The sequence below is a fragment of the Opisthocomus hoazin genome, chromosome 1 (genome assembly GCF_030867145.1).
Source record: "Opisthocomus hoazin isolate bOpiHoa1 chromosome 1, bOpiHoa1.hap1, whole genome shotgun sequence".
Lineage (NCBI taxonomy): Eukaryota > Metazoa > Chordata > Aves > Opisthocomiformes > Opisthocomidae > Opisthocomus > Opisthocomus hoazin.
In genome coordinates this window covers 148,040,430-148,057,547 of record NC_134414.1, presented here as the reverse complement: position 1 = coordinate 148,057,547, position 17,118 = coordinate 148,040,430, and the positions used below count along the sequence as shown (strand labels likewise).

The 17,118-nt window shown below is 49.1% G+C and overlaps 1 protein-coding gene across 1 annotated transcript; it reads right to left on the bottom strand.

Annotated features, from left to right (window-relative positions):
- LOC104337123 (aldo-keto reductase family 1 member B1) lies at positions 1 to 9,990 on the bottom strand. Its single transcript, XM_075440758.1, has 10 exons — positions 9,852 to 9,990; positions 9,182 to 9,349; positions 8,549 to 8,665; positions 7,158 to 7,235; positions 6,685 to 6,807; positions 3,121 to 3,227; positions 2,884 to 2,965; positions 2,249 to 2,332; positions 1,374 to 1,456; positions 1 to 615 (listed from the first exon to the last, which is right to left on the bottom strand). The coding sequence occupies exons 1-10, from the start codon at positions 9,915 to 9,917 to the stop codon at positions 573 to 575; spliced, it is 951 nt and encodes a 316-aa protein (XP_075296873.1). The 5' UTR covers positions 9,918 to 9,990; the 3' UTR covers positions 1 to 572.
- Between the last annotated feature and the right edge of the window lie 7,128 nt (positions 9,991 to 17,118).

Genomic DNA, 17,118 nt, shown 5'->3' with positions numbered 1-17,118 from the left:
TAATGAAACTATATTTTATTATAAGCAAAAACAGCTTTTATATCACCAAGAAACCAGGACCTATATGCTTTTCAGAGTTACCCACGTAGAAACTGCTGTACTCAGAAACCAACTTGTACTTCCAATTAGAGAAAAAAGCATGGAGTGTTACAAAAAAACCAAAACCAAACCCAAAGTAATCAGAAAAAAGCAGACTTCACATTAATTATGTAAATCTGCCATATCCTGGTCCTTCCAGACAACAATAGTCACTGGCTCCAATTCACAGTATTCCAAAATAAAAGTGACTGCTAGTTCAAACTTTCTCAATATTTTCTGCTTACCAGTTCCAGACATGCAGTTTGGCAAAAACAATCTACTAGTCCACACAGTGTGCTCTTCAGAACCATTTTAGCATTTCCTTCTTCCACAAAAGAAAACAGAAAGTCACTGAGTATATATACTGCATCTTTGCAGAGGGAGGGAAGAAAAAAAGAGGGGGTCTGATGCAGTGAGGTGAGAAAGCTACGTAAACAACTCAGGCAACAGCAGAAGAGTATCTGAGAAGTCTGGAGAAAGGCAGGAAATCATCTTCAGTACTCTGCACTGAAAGGGTAGTCCTTGTGAGTTTTGCACCTGAAGGAAATCAAAGAGGAAAGATTATCTCATGCCTGAAAAATACTATATGCAACGGCAGCCACTAAAGAGCCACCAAGAGAGGAGCTGAACTGTATAAAAGGCAGAGTCAATTTGTTTCTGTCTTCCTTGTGACATGCTGCATTTGTGAGCAGAAAGATACCAAGTGCCTTCTGTTGTTTGGGCTCTGAACATTTCAGCTGATGCGACTGAGGTGCTTTGTAGACAAGTAATTCAAGGTTTCACTGTCTACTGCCAGGAAGAGTTTTTTTGCAGCCTTCCAAAGATTTCCTAACTGGCTTTAGGCTTTCAAGCTGCAAATCTTTGTATTACTTTTCAAACGTTCACCCACTTTCCCACCCACTCCTGAAGAACATATGGTCAGTTTTTATAATATACCTAAGGGTTGTGGCACAAAGACAAAATAAATTTTACAAGCAAAATTAAATAATTTGAGTCTGCATCATGCTTGTTTCTCCAATATGGAGAAAATAAAGATTACGAATAAGAAGCCTCCTGTTGCAATTCCAGCTACAAAAAGTTTCTTGGAGACTGAAGTTTGCTTTATACTAATCATTAATTGGTTTATAACACAAACACTTAAAATCTTACTCTGAAAAGTTATTTTGAGGATGAGCCCTTAGGAAACTGAGTTTGCATATCCTGAATTCCAACCAACTCTCATACCTGTAACTTCATGTACTGAACTACGACATACTGATAACAGCTTGAAAAAACCCCACCCCACTGCCACTTACGTGCTCATTGCACAGGCTCTCCAGTTTCTATTAAAGCTGAGAATAGTTGCCATCTCCTCTTTAGTCAATTCAAAGTCAAACACCTAGCAAGAGAAACAGCTGGAAATCAACTCTGAACAAATCAGAGACTGTAAGCAAAATTCACAAACTTAAACAAGTCAACTGTGTAAGGGTGCTTGTTAGAAGACATAAGTGCTTCATGAAGGAGGGGAAGGAAAGACAGCTCTCTGGATTTCTGAGACTACGCTAGCTGAGTGAGCAGGGAGAGGGAGGAATTAAAAACAATCTCAAGTTGCAGTTTATGTGCCAGTTGTTTTAAGAAGCTTAGAGAGCACTTGGTGCTGCAGAATGCCTTCATCCTCCATCTGTGAAAGATGCATCTCTCTGTCCTCTTCCAAAGGAAGATCTACAGACTTTCACATTGCACGTAGCGCAACTAAGCACCTTCCAAAATTTGGGAAGATCCAATACTGGTTTCAGTTGAGGATCACTGAATCAAAAGCAGTGACATGGTTTATGGACACCAGGACTATTTTCTTAATGGTGCTTGTTCTATGTAAGCCATTTGTGGTGTGCTACTACACTCTGGCCCCAAGCAAGCTCTGTCAGCTGTTTCATCCACGTGACGGAACAGGAAGCATCACATAATGTGACTGCAAAGATTATAAGCACACTGTTTCCAGAAGCTTTGTTCACTCCAGCTCCCCAACTGTAGGCTTAAGTTTAGCCCTCAGTATAGTGTAGATAAACATACAGACAGAAAAAGCCCACTCCTCTTGCCTAAGGAGGACCTGGGAAGAGTGAGAAGGCACCACTGCTTGCTCTGCAGCGAGAAGGGAGAAACCACATCGCCCAGGTCACTCACAATCACTCACCTTGAAGTTCTCCACAATGCGCTGTGGTGTGACAGACTTGGGAATCACAATCACATTTCTCTGGATGTGGAACCGAATGAGAACCTGCAAGGTGCATACCACAGTCAGAGACAGGACGGCTTTTGTTCTATGGCAAGCAGAGCCTGTTCCAACAACTGTTTGCTGCAAACCGTACAATTCAGCAGGTTTAACCCATTTCTGCAGCACTACAATTCAAATCATAACTGAAGTCTAAGCAGCACTTCCCAAAGTGCAAATACAGAAGTGGTGGAGCTCCACATGGAAGGCCTCCTTTCCCATTCATTTCAGTGATAATCAGTTCCCTTCCTTCACACCTAGACTTTTAATAGGCTATACAAGGTTTCATTCTCTGCAACAGGACCTGAGATGGGAAGACTGAAACATGACAGCATCTGAAGACAGGTCAAGAAAGTGTTTCTTGTTGATGGTTAGAGAGCCCTTGGCAAGCACACATTGCAGGCCACATAGCAAACAAACCTGCATTGCTACTTAACACCACAGAAGAGCACCACAGGCACCAGGGAATGAAGAGCCAGCCTGTCCTTTACTTTGTTGTTCGCTGTCCCTTATGCTGTGTTACAGGAAGGAGAACCCACTGTCTGGCACCTACGTACCTGTGCTGGGGTTTTGTTGTGCTTGGCTGCAATCTCTTTGATCTTGGGGTCATCCAGAAGGGAAGGGTCCTCTGGCTTAGCCCTGCACAGAGGAAAGATGATCAGTGGTGGGAAACTTCCCTAGATCCAACCTAGCAGATATCTGTATCTGGATGAATAACTAATAGTGCACTTCTAGTCTCAAAGTTTCAAGCATAATCCATGCCAGCTCCCTTGCAAAGCACAAACCAGTCTTACCATGGCCTGTCAGGAGAGCCAAGTGGGCTGTATGCTGTCACAGCAATCCCTCTGGACTGACAGTACTTGATCAGCTTCTCCTGGGTAAGGTATGGATGACATTCAACCTGTCAACACAAGAGTACAGAGATTGACAGTGATTTAACTGCTTTAACAGGGATTAGTTTTTCACCAAATTAAAGGCTGATTTTTGTTCTAACTTGTAGTGTCTGTGCGACATTACACACTGTTTTCTGTATGCACCCACCCCCTTTCTACTATCCCTAGCAGTTCTGCTTGCAGTGAAGGATCCAAACACTGTAACACCACTTCTTAAAACTTTGCTGATCCATATAATCACCAGCTTCGTATTTGCTCGCTATAATGCTTCAGTAAAATGCACTCAAGAGAACTGTAAAATCGTAACAATAGGATAGCAGACCAGTAATACTAAGTTCTGTTTCCACCCCTAACAAAACATGCTATAATGCCTTTTTTTTTTCCCCAACTACCACATTGACTTCAATACCAGTATAGTTTCATTCATTTTTATTTGCTTTGTGTCAATACTCATGCTGAATACCTCCACTCTGCAAACAGTGAGAACGGCTAACTGCTACAGATTTTAGACCTCCAGCTTACTATCCATTACAGACTTTTTATAAACGCATGTGTACTCACCATGCATTTCAATACGAATATCTACACAAGAGAATGTAGACTCCTTAACTGTGGATCTGTATTGTGGCAAGCTAACGCACAGATACGCAGCACAGAACAGGAATTATTCACGTGTTGGGAGGCAGTGAATGAACATGAATATCCAATACTCTGCATACAGAGACTTTCAGGGTAGTTCCAAACCAGGAAGCACTACTTTTCTTGCAGCAGGCAACATCAAGAACCTTTTTGACTACACTGTCACCTGAGCCTTCTGCAGCCTGCTGCTGCATTCTGGGGCAAGTCCCTGGAAACTTGTGCTACTGGCAGCTGGAGCAAAAGAGTGCAAAACACGGCATCAGTTTACAGCCTTGAGTGCTTTATTTGTGCTCCTAGTTCCTTGCTGCTATCAGCAACCTGCACGGCTGTTTCCCTTCTGGGGCATGTTGGAATATTAGACAACAGGACATGCAATGCAGTTTTTGGGACAGATTATGCATATTTGTTTTGCTTCAGCAGCTCCAGAAACACAGATACTCCAGAGTAACAGAGCACCTGGTTATTTTCTCAACTATTCAATAGACAGAATTCATGCAGTGTAAGCAAGGCAAAGTCATCCTTACCTGCCCACTGGCACTCATGCTGAAAAACTCCTGAGCTACATTATCTACCCTTATGTTTGGACCAGGGTGAAAAAACCTATGATGTACATTTAAACAAGTATCTTAAGCTATTGCAATCCACACTGTGTGATAATGATCAAGTACCTAAGAGCCTTACTTCCTTACTGAACTGGAGTACTAGGATCACTGTAATGCAATTATTACCTCGCCAAATTAATTTCTCACCACAAACAAAACCAATGTTCATACTGACTGCATTCAAATTAAAAATGGGAATGACACCAAATACAGCGGATTACTGGATTACACATGAACCACATGCATAGAGAAAGTGTTTGCAGGAAGCACTATCACTATTAGGCCAACAGGCAAGAGTTGATAACAGACAAGCTTTCAGGATTGCAAGCATTTCTTCAGAAACAACAAGTTTTGAAGGGCAGGGAGTAAAGACCCATTGCTCTGAGTTTAACTAGATTATAGTAATCAGAGAGTTTGAGAACATTTGCAAGGGAGAGGTATAAGGTCAGTGACCTCTATGAAGGAGACAAGGGTAATTATCAGCTACAGTGATAATGGCAACGAGGTGTGGCAGATGTTGAAAGGTATCGTAAGGCTTTTACTAAGTATCCTAAAAGTACATTGGAACTGATATTGAAAATATAGTAGAGAATTATGAATTTTGCACCTGTCAATGTTTCAGTTATACACTGAATAGAATTCCAGAGAACAATCCTATCAGCTTCCTGAAAAAAAGCATTTAAACCCCTTTTCAGTACATATGCTCAAACTACCACAATAAATTTACCAGTTTTGTAATCAGGTATCAGTAACTGAGACTGCAGTACTTCAAACACCATGGCAATCAAGGACATGTCTAGATAGACCCCACATGGGTCTGCCCTGGGACCTCCATTCCTCTTCAACAACTTGCACCATGCTATAATCTTGTCAAGTTTGCAGGTGATGCCAAATGGGGAGGACCAGTCAATACACTCAAGGGCAGGGCTGCCACTTCAGAGGGACCTACTCAGGCAGGAAGAACAGGCCAACAAAAACCTTATGAAATTCAAGAAGGCTGCACACAAAGCCCTGCACTTAGGAAGAAAAAGCTCCTGGCAGTAACATAGGCTGGAACCTGACTGCCTGCAAAGCAACTCTGCTAGAAACAACCTGGGGGCCATACATAGTAGGCTGAGCTGAACATGAGACAGTGGTGAGCCCTGGCAGCAGGAACACAGCCAATAAACTGTGGGTAGTGATCATCTGTCTCTATTCTGCACTCGTCAGACCACCTTTGTAATACTGTATCCAGTTTTTCCCCTTTCCAGCTACCTCAGTAGAAGGACTGATCGACTGTCACGAATTCAGCACAGGGCCACCAGGATGGCTGGGGGCTGACGAGCCTTCTGTATTGGGAAAGGCTAAGGGAGCTCAGCTTGTTCAGCTTAGAGCAGGGAAGGCTTCACGTCTCTTAGTAGCAGCTTTTTAGCACCCAAAAGAAGGTCATCCAAAGACAAGGCAAGCTCTTCAGTGCTGCACAGTGGTAGGACAAGAGACAAGAGGCATGAGTTGAAACTGGATATGAAAATGCTCCCTCTGTCCCCCACAGAGCCAAGGCAGGGGCTCAGGCAGTGGAGCACACTGCCTGGAGAGGCTGTGCAGTCTCCATCCTTGCAGGTTTTCAACATGGGTAAAGCCCTGGCCAACCTGCTCTGATCTCACAGCTGATGGTGCTCTGAGCTGCAAACTACAGCATATTATCTTACAAGGTCTCCTACCACCTGAATTTCCCTAAGATTTTAAGTGCTGTCTATATACCTGGACACTTTTACTCTATGGCCTACGTTGCAATTCCATTTCCTCCTTCCAACCCTCATTAAACCTGTAGCAGTCCATAAAGCATGTTCCTGCTCAGTTCCCTCAGTCATTGGTAACAGGAACTGGCATCTCCACAGAAGAGTTGCAAAAAGGTCATACAACTCTGTTAGGTACTCATACATATACACCATATACACCAAGTTTTACTTTACCTGAAATAAGTTTTTAAAGCTCATCTGAGCTCCCATCCATTTCCCCCCCTCCCCCCAGAAAAAAAAGTATTCTGGAGCTGCTCACTGCCAGATTTCCAAGCAGCAGTGTAAAAAGCCCATAAAAACCAGCACCTTGTGCATCCAGAAGTAACTAAAGGGTGTGTCTACTCCATTCTCTCTTTCTGTAAGATTATTTCATAATACAATTTTAGTAATTCTTAAAACAAACAAACACGACCCAAACATCTGCCTGCTGTCACTCAGCAGCTTACCTGGTTATTTGCAGGCTTGTACTTCAGTCCTGGCTTGTTCAAGATTCTTTCAATCTGCTCATGGTTAAAGTTGGAGATACCAATGGCTTTTACCAGACCAGCATCCACCAGCTCTTCCATAGCCTAACAAAAAGAAGTGCAAAGTCAGCATCTAGCACACGACAGGGCCTGAATAACATGTTCTTCCTGACACAGCTTATGTCCTTCATGAGACGCACACAATAAGCATTTAGATTTTCAGATTTCAAGTTTGAGGAAAGAGACAAGAGCATTAGTATATTTGTGCCCATTTCAAAGCTCAAAGACTCATTCTCTGAGGCTGTGGAAATTCACAGCAAGTTGGAAGTGGAAAATAACGATACCCAACAATCCACTATTGTACCAGTGAGTCCCTCCACATAGTTCAGCATGCACCAGACAATTTAGACTGCTGAGGACAGAACACACGATTCTCCTACTGTGGCTAAACTTACCTCCCATGTCTGTAGAATATCTGTGTTGCTGGGTATTGACATGCCTTTGTCATCTGTGGGAAACAGCTCCTCTCCTGCCTGTCAGTGACAAAGAAAATGCTTGAAACACTCTTTGGTGAGCAGTTCTGTTAACACCAGCTGAAGACCATGATACTACAAACTCCTACTGCAGGACATGCTAATACTCATTACCTACATATGTATTACATAATACTAATACTCATTATCTACATTCTTCAGTCTTTTCTTTTGCTTTCACATAGGATTATGGCATTTTTTGCCCACAGCCATCCCAATAAAGGCAAGTACTTCTGCTGCACACAACGTCCTCTGGCTCATTAAAATACACACAGTGAAACATAACTCTCCACTTGTAGAACCAGAGCCAGATTACAAGTTTACTTTCTGTATTACAAAAATACACAGTTCTTACGTGGACATAAAGTGTTCTACTAAAATGTGTAATAAGGACCAATATTGAGTCTATACTGGACCAGATCTGCTGACAGGTCTTTCATGGGGAGACTCGTTGATTAAGTTGCTGGCAGAGGGAATGTTACAACACCCTGTGTCCCAGTTCGGACTACAGGCCAGGTATTAACTTCATTCAGAACCAGCTGTTTTCTACTGGTACGTTATTACACCACAACACATTTTCATTTCAATAGTTCATCCATATGAAACTAATTTTAAAGAGACAGATGCTACAAAAAACCTAGTTGTTCTCAGAAACAACAAGGAGAAAAAAGATTTTGATCAGGCTCTGACAGAAAGACTAAATTTAAAAATATTCAAAGCAAGACATCAGCTCCTTTGCATGCAGTCAGTAAAAGAGTTAGGAACTAAAAACCTTCACCTTTTGAAATCAAAGGTCTATGGAACACTAAGGCTCCTACAGCAAAGGTCAGTTCAATCTGTGGTGTATTAAAGGACTCCATGATTAAAGACAGAAATGGAAGACAGAAACATTTTCTTGTTCTGTGATTCTGTAACATGCAGAGGAAAGAATTTTTGTCAGGCAGCAAAGCACAGCGCTCCTTATCACAAAGGCAGAACCACATCATTGTCAGCTGAGCATCCTTTGCATTTTAGAAGGCAACACACAGACAATAACCAAAATGAGAGCAATATAACATATGCTTGCAGCAGGGAAGCCTGCCCTTAGTTCACGGTCTACCTTCTCCATGATCAAAAGGGCAGAGGATGCCGTGCAAGCAGCAGTCTTAGAGGTAGAGATCAACAGCCTGGCTCACACAGCCAGGCAGTGCTGGTACACAACAGACACATGATGATCTGTGTTAGCTGGAGCAATTACTGGGCTGTAAATACATACAGCTCTTCAAAACTGCCAGTCACAACACATAAAGCCAAGAGCATTACTGTTACTGTACCTTGAACCCAAGAGGCCAGTGGATAAGGTACAGATCCAGGTAATCCAGTTTCAGGTCAGCAAGAGTCTTCTGGCAGGCTCCCTTCACCAGAGGCTTTTCATGAAACGTGCACCATAGCTACGAACAAAAAGTTAAGGCACACCATGACTTCCTAGGTTAAACCTCCTGGAACCCTTCTGTCTTGTTCAGGAGAGTGCCTGTCCTCTTTGGAAGGCGATGTGGAACTAGGCCATCCTACTGATCTTCAAACAGGGCTTGCTCCATGACCAAGGCTGGCCCACGATACCAAGTGCAGCACGCATGACCGAACAGTGTCATGGCAGGCAGCAGAAGTAGTGTGGCTCCGTTAATTAAGACTTCATTTAAAAACCACCTACTAGCAGGTCAGACGCCACACGAAAGAGGTCAGCACTGCCTCACGCCAGGAAAAGATCAAAGCATCGCCCATGTTGGTGGTACATACCCTGCACCATTCTCCATGCAGGATGGGGCACAGCTTGTCTCAGGAGTGGCCTCAATGCTGTTCTGCATTGTTCCACGCTGCACCACGGCGTAGAAAGGTAAAGAACTGGGGGGGGGTTACTACAAAAAACCCCAGGTATCCCCCGAGATCCCATACCACCAGATCCTCACCTTACTGACAATGAAGAGGTCCTCTCGTTTCACAACACCTGCCTTGATTTTCTGCTGGATCCCCTCCCCAACTTCGTTTTCATTCTGGTAGACGTAGGCACAATCGAAGTGCCGGTACCCAGCGTCAATCGCAGCCATCACCGCAGCTGCTACTTTCCCTGGTGGGGACTGAAAAGACAACGTCCAAGAAACTCTAACCGCTGTATGCTGAAGACGTTTTTCCTAGCAAGATAAAAATTCAGAAAGCCACCCAACCTAAAGCGAGTCCCCAATTAAAATAAAGCAAAACAACACTGACAGTATCAGCTTTTCCCGCAGCGTTCCCGGGCCCGGGCCCACCGCCCCCCTCCCGGGCAGGGCTCGGCCAAGGCCCCGGCCCCAGCGCCGCTCTCCGGAGCCGGGCTGAGACCTCCTCGCCCCCCCGCGCCGCCCCTCGGGGGAGAAGACCCCGGCGGCCCGGTGCCTGGGCAGAGCCCCGCCGCGGCGCGGGAGCCGCTCCCGGGGCAGCAAGCGACCCTCGGTGCCGGGCGGGGAGCCCCGGCCGGGATGGCGGCGGGGCCGGGTCCCCTTCCCGGAGCGGGCCGGGCCGGGCCGCTCTCCCTCTCCCCCCGGCGTGGGGCGGGAAAGGGCGGTAGCGGCACAGCCACCCTTCCGCTGCCAGCCCCGTTACCTTCCACGTGCCCAGCCCCAGGATGGGCATCTTGGCCCCGGTGTTCAGCTGCACGAAAGTCGCCATGGCCCCGCACACCCGTGACGGCTCCCGGCCCAGCGCCTTTAGTAGCGCCCGGCCCGGCCCCGCCCCGCCGCGGAGGGGGAGGAGCGGGAGATGGCGGCGCTGGCGCCGTGCCGCGGGGCGCAGCTGCGGGGCCGGGAATGGGGATCGGGCCCTGTGCAGCCCTGGCCTGGGCTGGTCTCCTCCGCTGGAGCCGTGGGGCCCTGCATGGCTGGCACGGCGAGGCGGCTGGGGGGAGAGGGGAGAGGACCTGTCCCCTGCTCCCCCTTCGAGGGGAAGGCAGCGGTGGCTTGGGAGTAGTTTAGGACAAAGCGGCGTTAAAAAAAACCCAACAGAACTTGATTTTGAATGTTGAGAGAGGGTTTTTTCAAAGTGTTTTGGAAGTCGCGGGAGAGGCACAGTGACTTTATAATGGAGCGACGCAGCGATGGAGTTGCTGCTCTGTCTCCGGGAGGTGCCGAGGGCTTTTCGGAGCAAGGCGGGCGGTTGTCACCCTACGTGGTGGGCGGCCGGTAACCTCACACGGGAAACCGGCTTTGAAATGTTTGTGGGCAAGCACACGCTGTTCACAGAATCACAGAATGGTCGGGGTTGGAAGGGACCTCTGTGGCTCACCCAGTCCAACCCCCCTGCTGAAGCAGGGTCACCTACAGCAGGCTGCAACGGGACCTTGTCCAGGCGGGTCTGCAATATCTCCAGAGAAGGAGACTCCACAGCCTCCCTGGGCAGCCTGTTCTGCTGATGGGGTTGCAGGACAGTGGAAAAAACCCAGGCTTGCCCCGGGGGAGCGGCTTCGCTGCTCACTCACACGCCGAGAAGCTTCTCCAGGTGCGAGCGTTGGCTCCGGGCACCTCTCCCACGGCACAGGCCCCCGCTTCTCCGCAGCTGCGTGTTTTTTCTGCTCCATTTAACTAAGGGCAGGTGAGGTAATTGGTTTTCCTCTTTAATGTCCCTCCTGTTTCGTGTCAGCGCCGTCAGCCGTCCCCAGCAGGATGCGATGTGTTTTCACTGGGATCACAAAGCCGTTGCATAACTCGGGGCGGATCTCTTAGTGTTTCGGTTCAGTTTTCCCTGGTTGCTTTCTTGCCGGAGATCTTCGGGGGCTGGACTAGATGATCCCCGGAGGTCTCTTCCAACCCCTGCCCTGCCGTTCTGTGATTTGTAAGAACTCACAGGAGGTCTCCACCTCGTCACGAGAGGCTTCGGGCAGAAGTTCTGTGATGTTGTTTTTGCTGTTGGCTCTCGGGAGTGGGAGCGTTTCCCCTCGGAGCTGTGAGGCAACTCGGCTGTCCCCTGTTTCCTGAAGGCTCGGCGGGGGCCGTGACATGGCGGCAGGGCCTTGGGGGAAGAAGCAGCGCTGCAGGCGTCACCGGGTGACAGCCAGCCTGGTAAATCTTGCGAGCTGTGTCCTTGAGAACACGGCCAGCTGTTTCTTGCCAGCGAGTGCTGGCGGTGAGGAACTGCGCGGGGGAGCAAGGGTTTGTCTTTTTTTTTTTCCCTTGATCCGTGAGCGAGTGTTTGCACTGAAACAGGATGCGTAGCATCATGAGTTTCTCGGTTTGTTTTGCTGACTTGGCCTTTAGTAGCTGCAATCTCACCACAGGTTGTGGCTTTGGAGACCAGCGGTGTTTGGTATCCGAGAAGAGCAGGGTCCAAAGCAATGGAAGCAGGTATGTCCCTGCGGAGACAGTCTGTGCCCTGCTGGAGAAGCACAAAGATGAAGTCCGGAGGTGGCAGGTCATGAGGTGCGGTTGTCTGCGGGGGTCTGCGGCTTTAGGGGTCCCGACAGACACAAGCATAGCCGAAGCCGGTGTTTGGAGGTGAGGGTACTCGGGGTTCAGGCTGGAATCCTGGGGAAGGGCGGTGAGAATCTCTGCGTTGCTCGGAGGGGAGGTTTGTCTTGCTCGCTGCGGGGCTCCAGCTCAACGTCCAGGTGTGGGGAGGCAGATCGGAGGGCCTTGGCTAAACCCCACCGTAGAAGACCTCACCCTGAGCTCAGATCGAGCGAGGAGCGCATCTTGGTGGATCTCCCGTCTGCTCAGAGTTGATGAGGCTTTGTGTCTCCACACCGGTGTTTGCCCGTTGATCCCATCTGCTGAAACAACACGCCCCGGGCACAGCCAGGCGCTGAGGAACCGCTCCGGCCGCCCATACCCGTTGCTGGGCAGAGAGAAGGGCAGGTTTAGCCTGGCAGAGGAGACCTGGGCAGGAGGAAACCAGGAACCTGGGGACGGCAGCCCGTCTGCCCAAGGGCACTGAGAAGCGTTGAGCGGGACGGAGTGGTAAAGGCGAGCGTCGGGCACCCAGCCCTGCCCTGGGAGCTGCCCTGGCCTCAGGGTAGGGACTAGGATGGGCTGGGCGTGATCTGCCGTGAGACTGGGGGAAGTGGAGATGGGGACAAGGAGGGCTTTGGCTGGCTTAGACAGAGGCTGGGGGAGGGGGAGAAAGGCATTTACTAAAGTTTGTGTTTCTGCGTTCTTTTTCCCCCCCTCAGTAACTGAATTGGTGAAATGAAGTTTGTGTGAATTGGTGATAAACCATCTAAGATTGCCCTGAGATGAGGCCATTTTGCCTGGGATGGCGGCTGTTGGAGGGCGCGTGGGACACCCAGACCTGCCACAGCCCAGAGCTGGAGTAACGAGAGGGACTCTGGAAGCAGCTGTGATCCTGGCCCTGGGAATACGCGGTGGTGGAAGCGGCGCAGCCAGCGTGCGTCCAGGGGTGAGTGCAGACAGCGTGCTGACAGCTGGAGAGAGGAGGGACCACAGAATCACAGAATGGTAGGGGTTGGAAGGGACCTCTGTGGGTCACCCAGTCCAACTCCCCTGCCGAAGCAGGGTCACCTACAGCAGGCTGCACAGGACCTTGTCCAGGTGGGTCTTGAATATCTCCAGAGAAGGAGACTCCACAACCTCCCTGGGCAGCCTGTTCCAGTGCTCCGTCACCCTCAGAGTGAAGAAGTTCTTCCTCATGTTCAGATGGAACTTCCTCTGCTTCAGTTTGTGCCCATTGCCCCTTGTCCTGTCGCTGGGCACCACTGAAAAGAGTTTGGCCCCATCCTCCTCACACCCACCCTGGAAATATTTATAGGCATTTATAAGGTCCCCTCTCAGCCTTCTTTTCTTCAGGCTAAACAAGCCCAGCTCCCTCAGCCTCTCCTCGTAGGAGAGATGCTCCAGTCCCCTCCTCATCCTCGTAGCCCTCCGCTGGACTCTCTCCAGTAGCTCTTCATCTTTCTTGAACTGGGGAGCCCAGAACTGGACACAGTACTCCAGATGGGGCCTCACTAGGGCAGAGTAGAGAGGGAGGAGAACCTCCTTCAACCTGCTGGCCACACTGCTCTTGATGCATCCCAGGATCCCATTGGCCTTCTTGGCAACAAGGGCACACTGCTGGCTCATGGACCTGGGGAGACCATCGCTGGCTGGGAAGGTGCTTCCTCCAAGCCCGCGCCCCAGTTGCCTGGTGCAGTGCTGTCTCCACATGTAGGACCCAAAAGCCCTGGCCGGAGAGCTGGAGAGAAGTTAGCTCTGAAACGTGGGGAGAGAGATGTGCTGCTGTTATGTGATTGTGCGCTGGGGCTGGCCGCGTGCTGCTGACGGGGCTTCAGAGAGACCCGGACTGCTCAGCAGAGTGGGGGAGTCAGGCTGGTGATCTTCTCTGGAGTAACGTGCATTAACAAGCGCTCAGGGCAAAGGGGAGGCCATGGGTCAGAAGTGAGCAGTTAATAGCCCTGAACTGTGCAGATGGAAAGCTGTGGGCCAGGTAGGCCAGGCCGCAGCTGCGGGAGCAGCGAGGGGTCTAAAAGTGACCGCCGCAGAGGGGGACCCTGGCACATCTGGGGGGAAACTGAGGGCTGATGGCAAAGTAAAAACAATGCCCTTTCAGGCAGCTGGAGTTGCAAGGTTAAGCAGACCTGTAGAGATGGGAGTGCTGCTCGCCAGAGTGTGAAGCACCCTCTAGACAGTCCTTTGCTCACAGTGACGTTACAGAAATGCTGAATACTTGTAGCAACTGGTGCCCCTGCAGTGGCGGTGGCAGTGCTGGGAAGCCAGAGCAAATGGAATACTGCTTTTCACAGAATCACAGAATGTTAGGGGCTGGAAGGGACTTCTATGGGTCATCCAGTCCAACCCCCCTGCCGAAGCAGGGTCACCCAAAGCAGGCTGCACAGGACCTTGTCCAGGCGGGTCTTGAATATCTCCAGAGAAGGAGACTCCACAACCTCCCTGGGCAGCCTGTTTTTCTTGGGAGAGCAGATTTCTGGGGAGTTTGGGCTCTGTGCTACTTGCAAGCAATGCCCTGCACAAGGGAGGAAGATTTTGGGATCCCCTAGTGAAGGGCTATGTAGAGCAGTGGCCTGATCCTGCTGATCCCACAGGGGTGCGAGACATCCCCACAGAGTGACTGGGAAGAAGGAGGTTGTCGACTGCAGTTGCTTGGACTGCTGGGTTATGTTTACAGGCAAGGGGGAGGGGACCCTGAAAAAGTGGTGATCACCGATGCCACGTTCTGAAAGCTCCAAGGTCTGAGCACAGTTATTCAGTTACTGCCACCCCTCTGGTATCACCTGATAAGCTGGTGGGATGTCAAGGAGTGACTTACATCTGCCGTACTGGAGGGAGCACGCCAGAAGACAGGCAGAAGATTAGCAGCATGGCAGAGGATAATGTTGGGAGTCCTGTAGTGTGGTTGACCTTGGAAAAAATTTTAGAAGGGGTTGGAAAGTATATGTTAAGGTTGCTGCAGTGTTGATCCTGATAATTCTGTCTGCTGGGGAAAGGTGGGTTTGTATTATGTGTTATGTTCACACTGAAGAGATGTTAACTACATCTGGTCTGCAGTGACAAGGGATGGAGTTAATAATGAATATACATGAAGATTGTGATGATGTTAAAGAAAGACTTTATGTAAGGGTGAAACAATTCTTAATATATCTTTCAGTGAGGTGACGAGTGGAATATAAAGGATATATATTGCAGGGGGATGGCAGTGGTGACCTGTGTGGAGACCATGGACTGCTCAGTGGCAGTCAGAACCAATTCCAGCTAGCTCCAAAACTGATGTAAACACCCTATCTCATGCCAGAACTTAAATCCATGGTGCCCTGGCTCAGACACACTGTTGGAAACATAGGTGCACTCTTTGAAGGAGGTCCATGCCAAAAGGGCTTACTTCTGAAGGGACTGCAGCTGGTGGCTGAGCCATGCTGGAGCAAGGAAATGCCTGAAGGCACCATGGCCAGTGGGTGACCCATGCTGGAGAAGGTATGCCACTGAAAAGACAGTGGTCTAAACCTTTGGCTCTCCCTGCACCATAGCAGATACCGTACCTTTATTGTTCAATAAGAATGTGTATTTGGTCTCAGCAGAGCTGTCTCGTCTCAGACTGGGGGTTGATGAGGGTTTTATGGGTTGCTTCCTTTAGGAAGCTGCGAAACAGATGTCCTTGGATTACATGTTCATGAATTGAAAGTGGAAATTTTGGAAAGAAGGTCCTAAGGTGCCTCTCTTCTTGAACAAAAGGTTTTTACCATTTTCCCACGAAACCCCATGTGTAACTTTATGTTTATGCGCTTGGTCACCTGCCCAGCAGGAGGAAACAGAAAGGTGACACAGCCACAAATGCAAACACCTCCTCATCTCGGCCGCTGTTGTTAAAGGAACCTTGATTGTTCTGATGGCTTGAGTCTGAGCGTCGGGTGAGAAGAAAGTTTGGGGAATCATCCCTTGAGACCTGCGCTTGTGCATCTCCCCTGTGCCAGGTGTGCTCTGCAGCGGGTGTCTGTGCACGCAGGGTTGCGTGGGGAGCTCACGTGCCCGGCTCTGCTGTCACTGGGTCGCTGGGACTTGTGTCTCTGCACCGTGCCCTCTGGGGCCAGGATCTGCTGGAGGTGGAGAGGCCAAAGGGCTTGGTGGGCTCGGGGCCCCAACCTGCAGCCCTGGAGCTGTGGGGCCAGGGCAGTGGTGGGAGGGGGTGGCTGGATCGACAGGGGGCTGCCAGAGGAGATGGCCGAAGCGGGACAGGCCATCATCCTGAGCACCCACCGCTGGGGACGGTGGCCGGAGCTGGTGGCCGGCGAGGAGGGGGCACGGCGGTTCTCCTCCGAGGGCTGGCTGCCCTCTGGTGCCCGCAGGGGACAGCGCCGGGTGGCTCTGCTGTCCCAGGGAGGATCCGTGTCCCCCAGGGCAGGGGACTGCAGCCCACCTGTGCGTTATGTCACCTTTGGTCACAGGAGAGGGGCTGCGTGAGGTCTGGAGAGCCCAAAGAGCAAGCTGGATCTGAACCCAGGGCGGCTCCCACCGGGGGTTTAACGAGTCGTGCTGGAGGCTGCTGCCATTTTTCGGCCCAGAGCTCCCTTGGCCGTAAGTGGAGCTCAGAGGTTAGCCCCAAGGTCAGTACGTAAAGTTAGGGGAGATGGTTCCCCAGCAGAGAGACTTCAGCAGCTGGCTGTGACTTAGGAGCAAAGGCCAAGTACAGCTGTGCAGAGTTGGTCTGAAATACAAAGCGTTCCTTAAAAACAGAACAGCAAGGAAATTCTCATTTCTTTTGTTTGGCTGCAATAAACGAACATATATTAGTTCTGTACACAAGTACTAAAAATACTTGTACTGCATCCCTCTGTCACATTTTATTCCTGGTTCAGGGGGTTGTACATTACCTTCTTTTAGAAGTTTTAGTTTGAAAAAAGAAAAAAACAACAAAACAGTTTTATCTGCAACCGGCAGGATATTGAACTCAAAAATAATGGGGCTAGTAACGCATGAAATCAGTTCCTAAACTCAAATGGTATTGGGGGTTCTAGCATGCTCCTAGCAAGAAGGTCTAGGCAAGAGCATAAACAGTCACACCTTCAAAGTTAAAGATCTTTTTGATCAGGCAGGAATCTTCTCTTTCATTACTGCATTTAAAGATTAGTTTTCCTCAAAGATAGGCATTTGAATGAAATTGCAGTGCAAGTTCTGAGGCTTTTTTTTTTCCACTTGTAAACAATTTTCCACATGAGAATAGAATTTTACAACTAGCGATAATATGAAGCACGTACTGAAATTTTGTTGTAGCCAAAACCCACCATGCTGTTGTATTTTGACACATAGGAGAAGGCCTGTGTAAAAATACTGCCCAGCATGCATCTGTATGTTTTCTGCATATGGATTTTTTTTCTTTAGGAGGGGAATAAAGAGTAAAAAAATCCTTATTTAAT

Coding starts and splice junctions, on each gene's coding strand:
- LOC104337123 (XM_075440758.1), bottom strand. CDS start 9,917: ATGGCGACTTTCGTGCAGCTGAACACCGGGGCCAAGATGCCCATCCTG. Junction 6,808..7,157: donor ATATTCTACAGACATGGGAG/GTAAGTTTAGCC, acceptor TCTTTTTGTTAG/GCTATGGAAGAGCTGGTGGA. Junction 616..1,373: donor AGAGCCTGTGCAATGAGCAC/GTAAGTGGCAGT, acceptor GATTTCCTTCAG/GTGCAAAACTCACAAGGACT.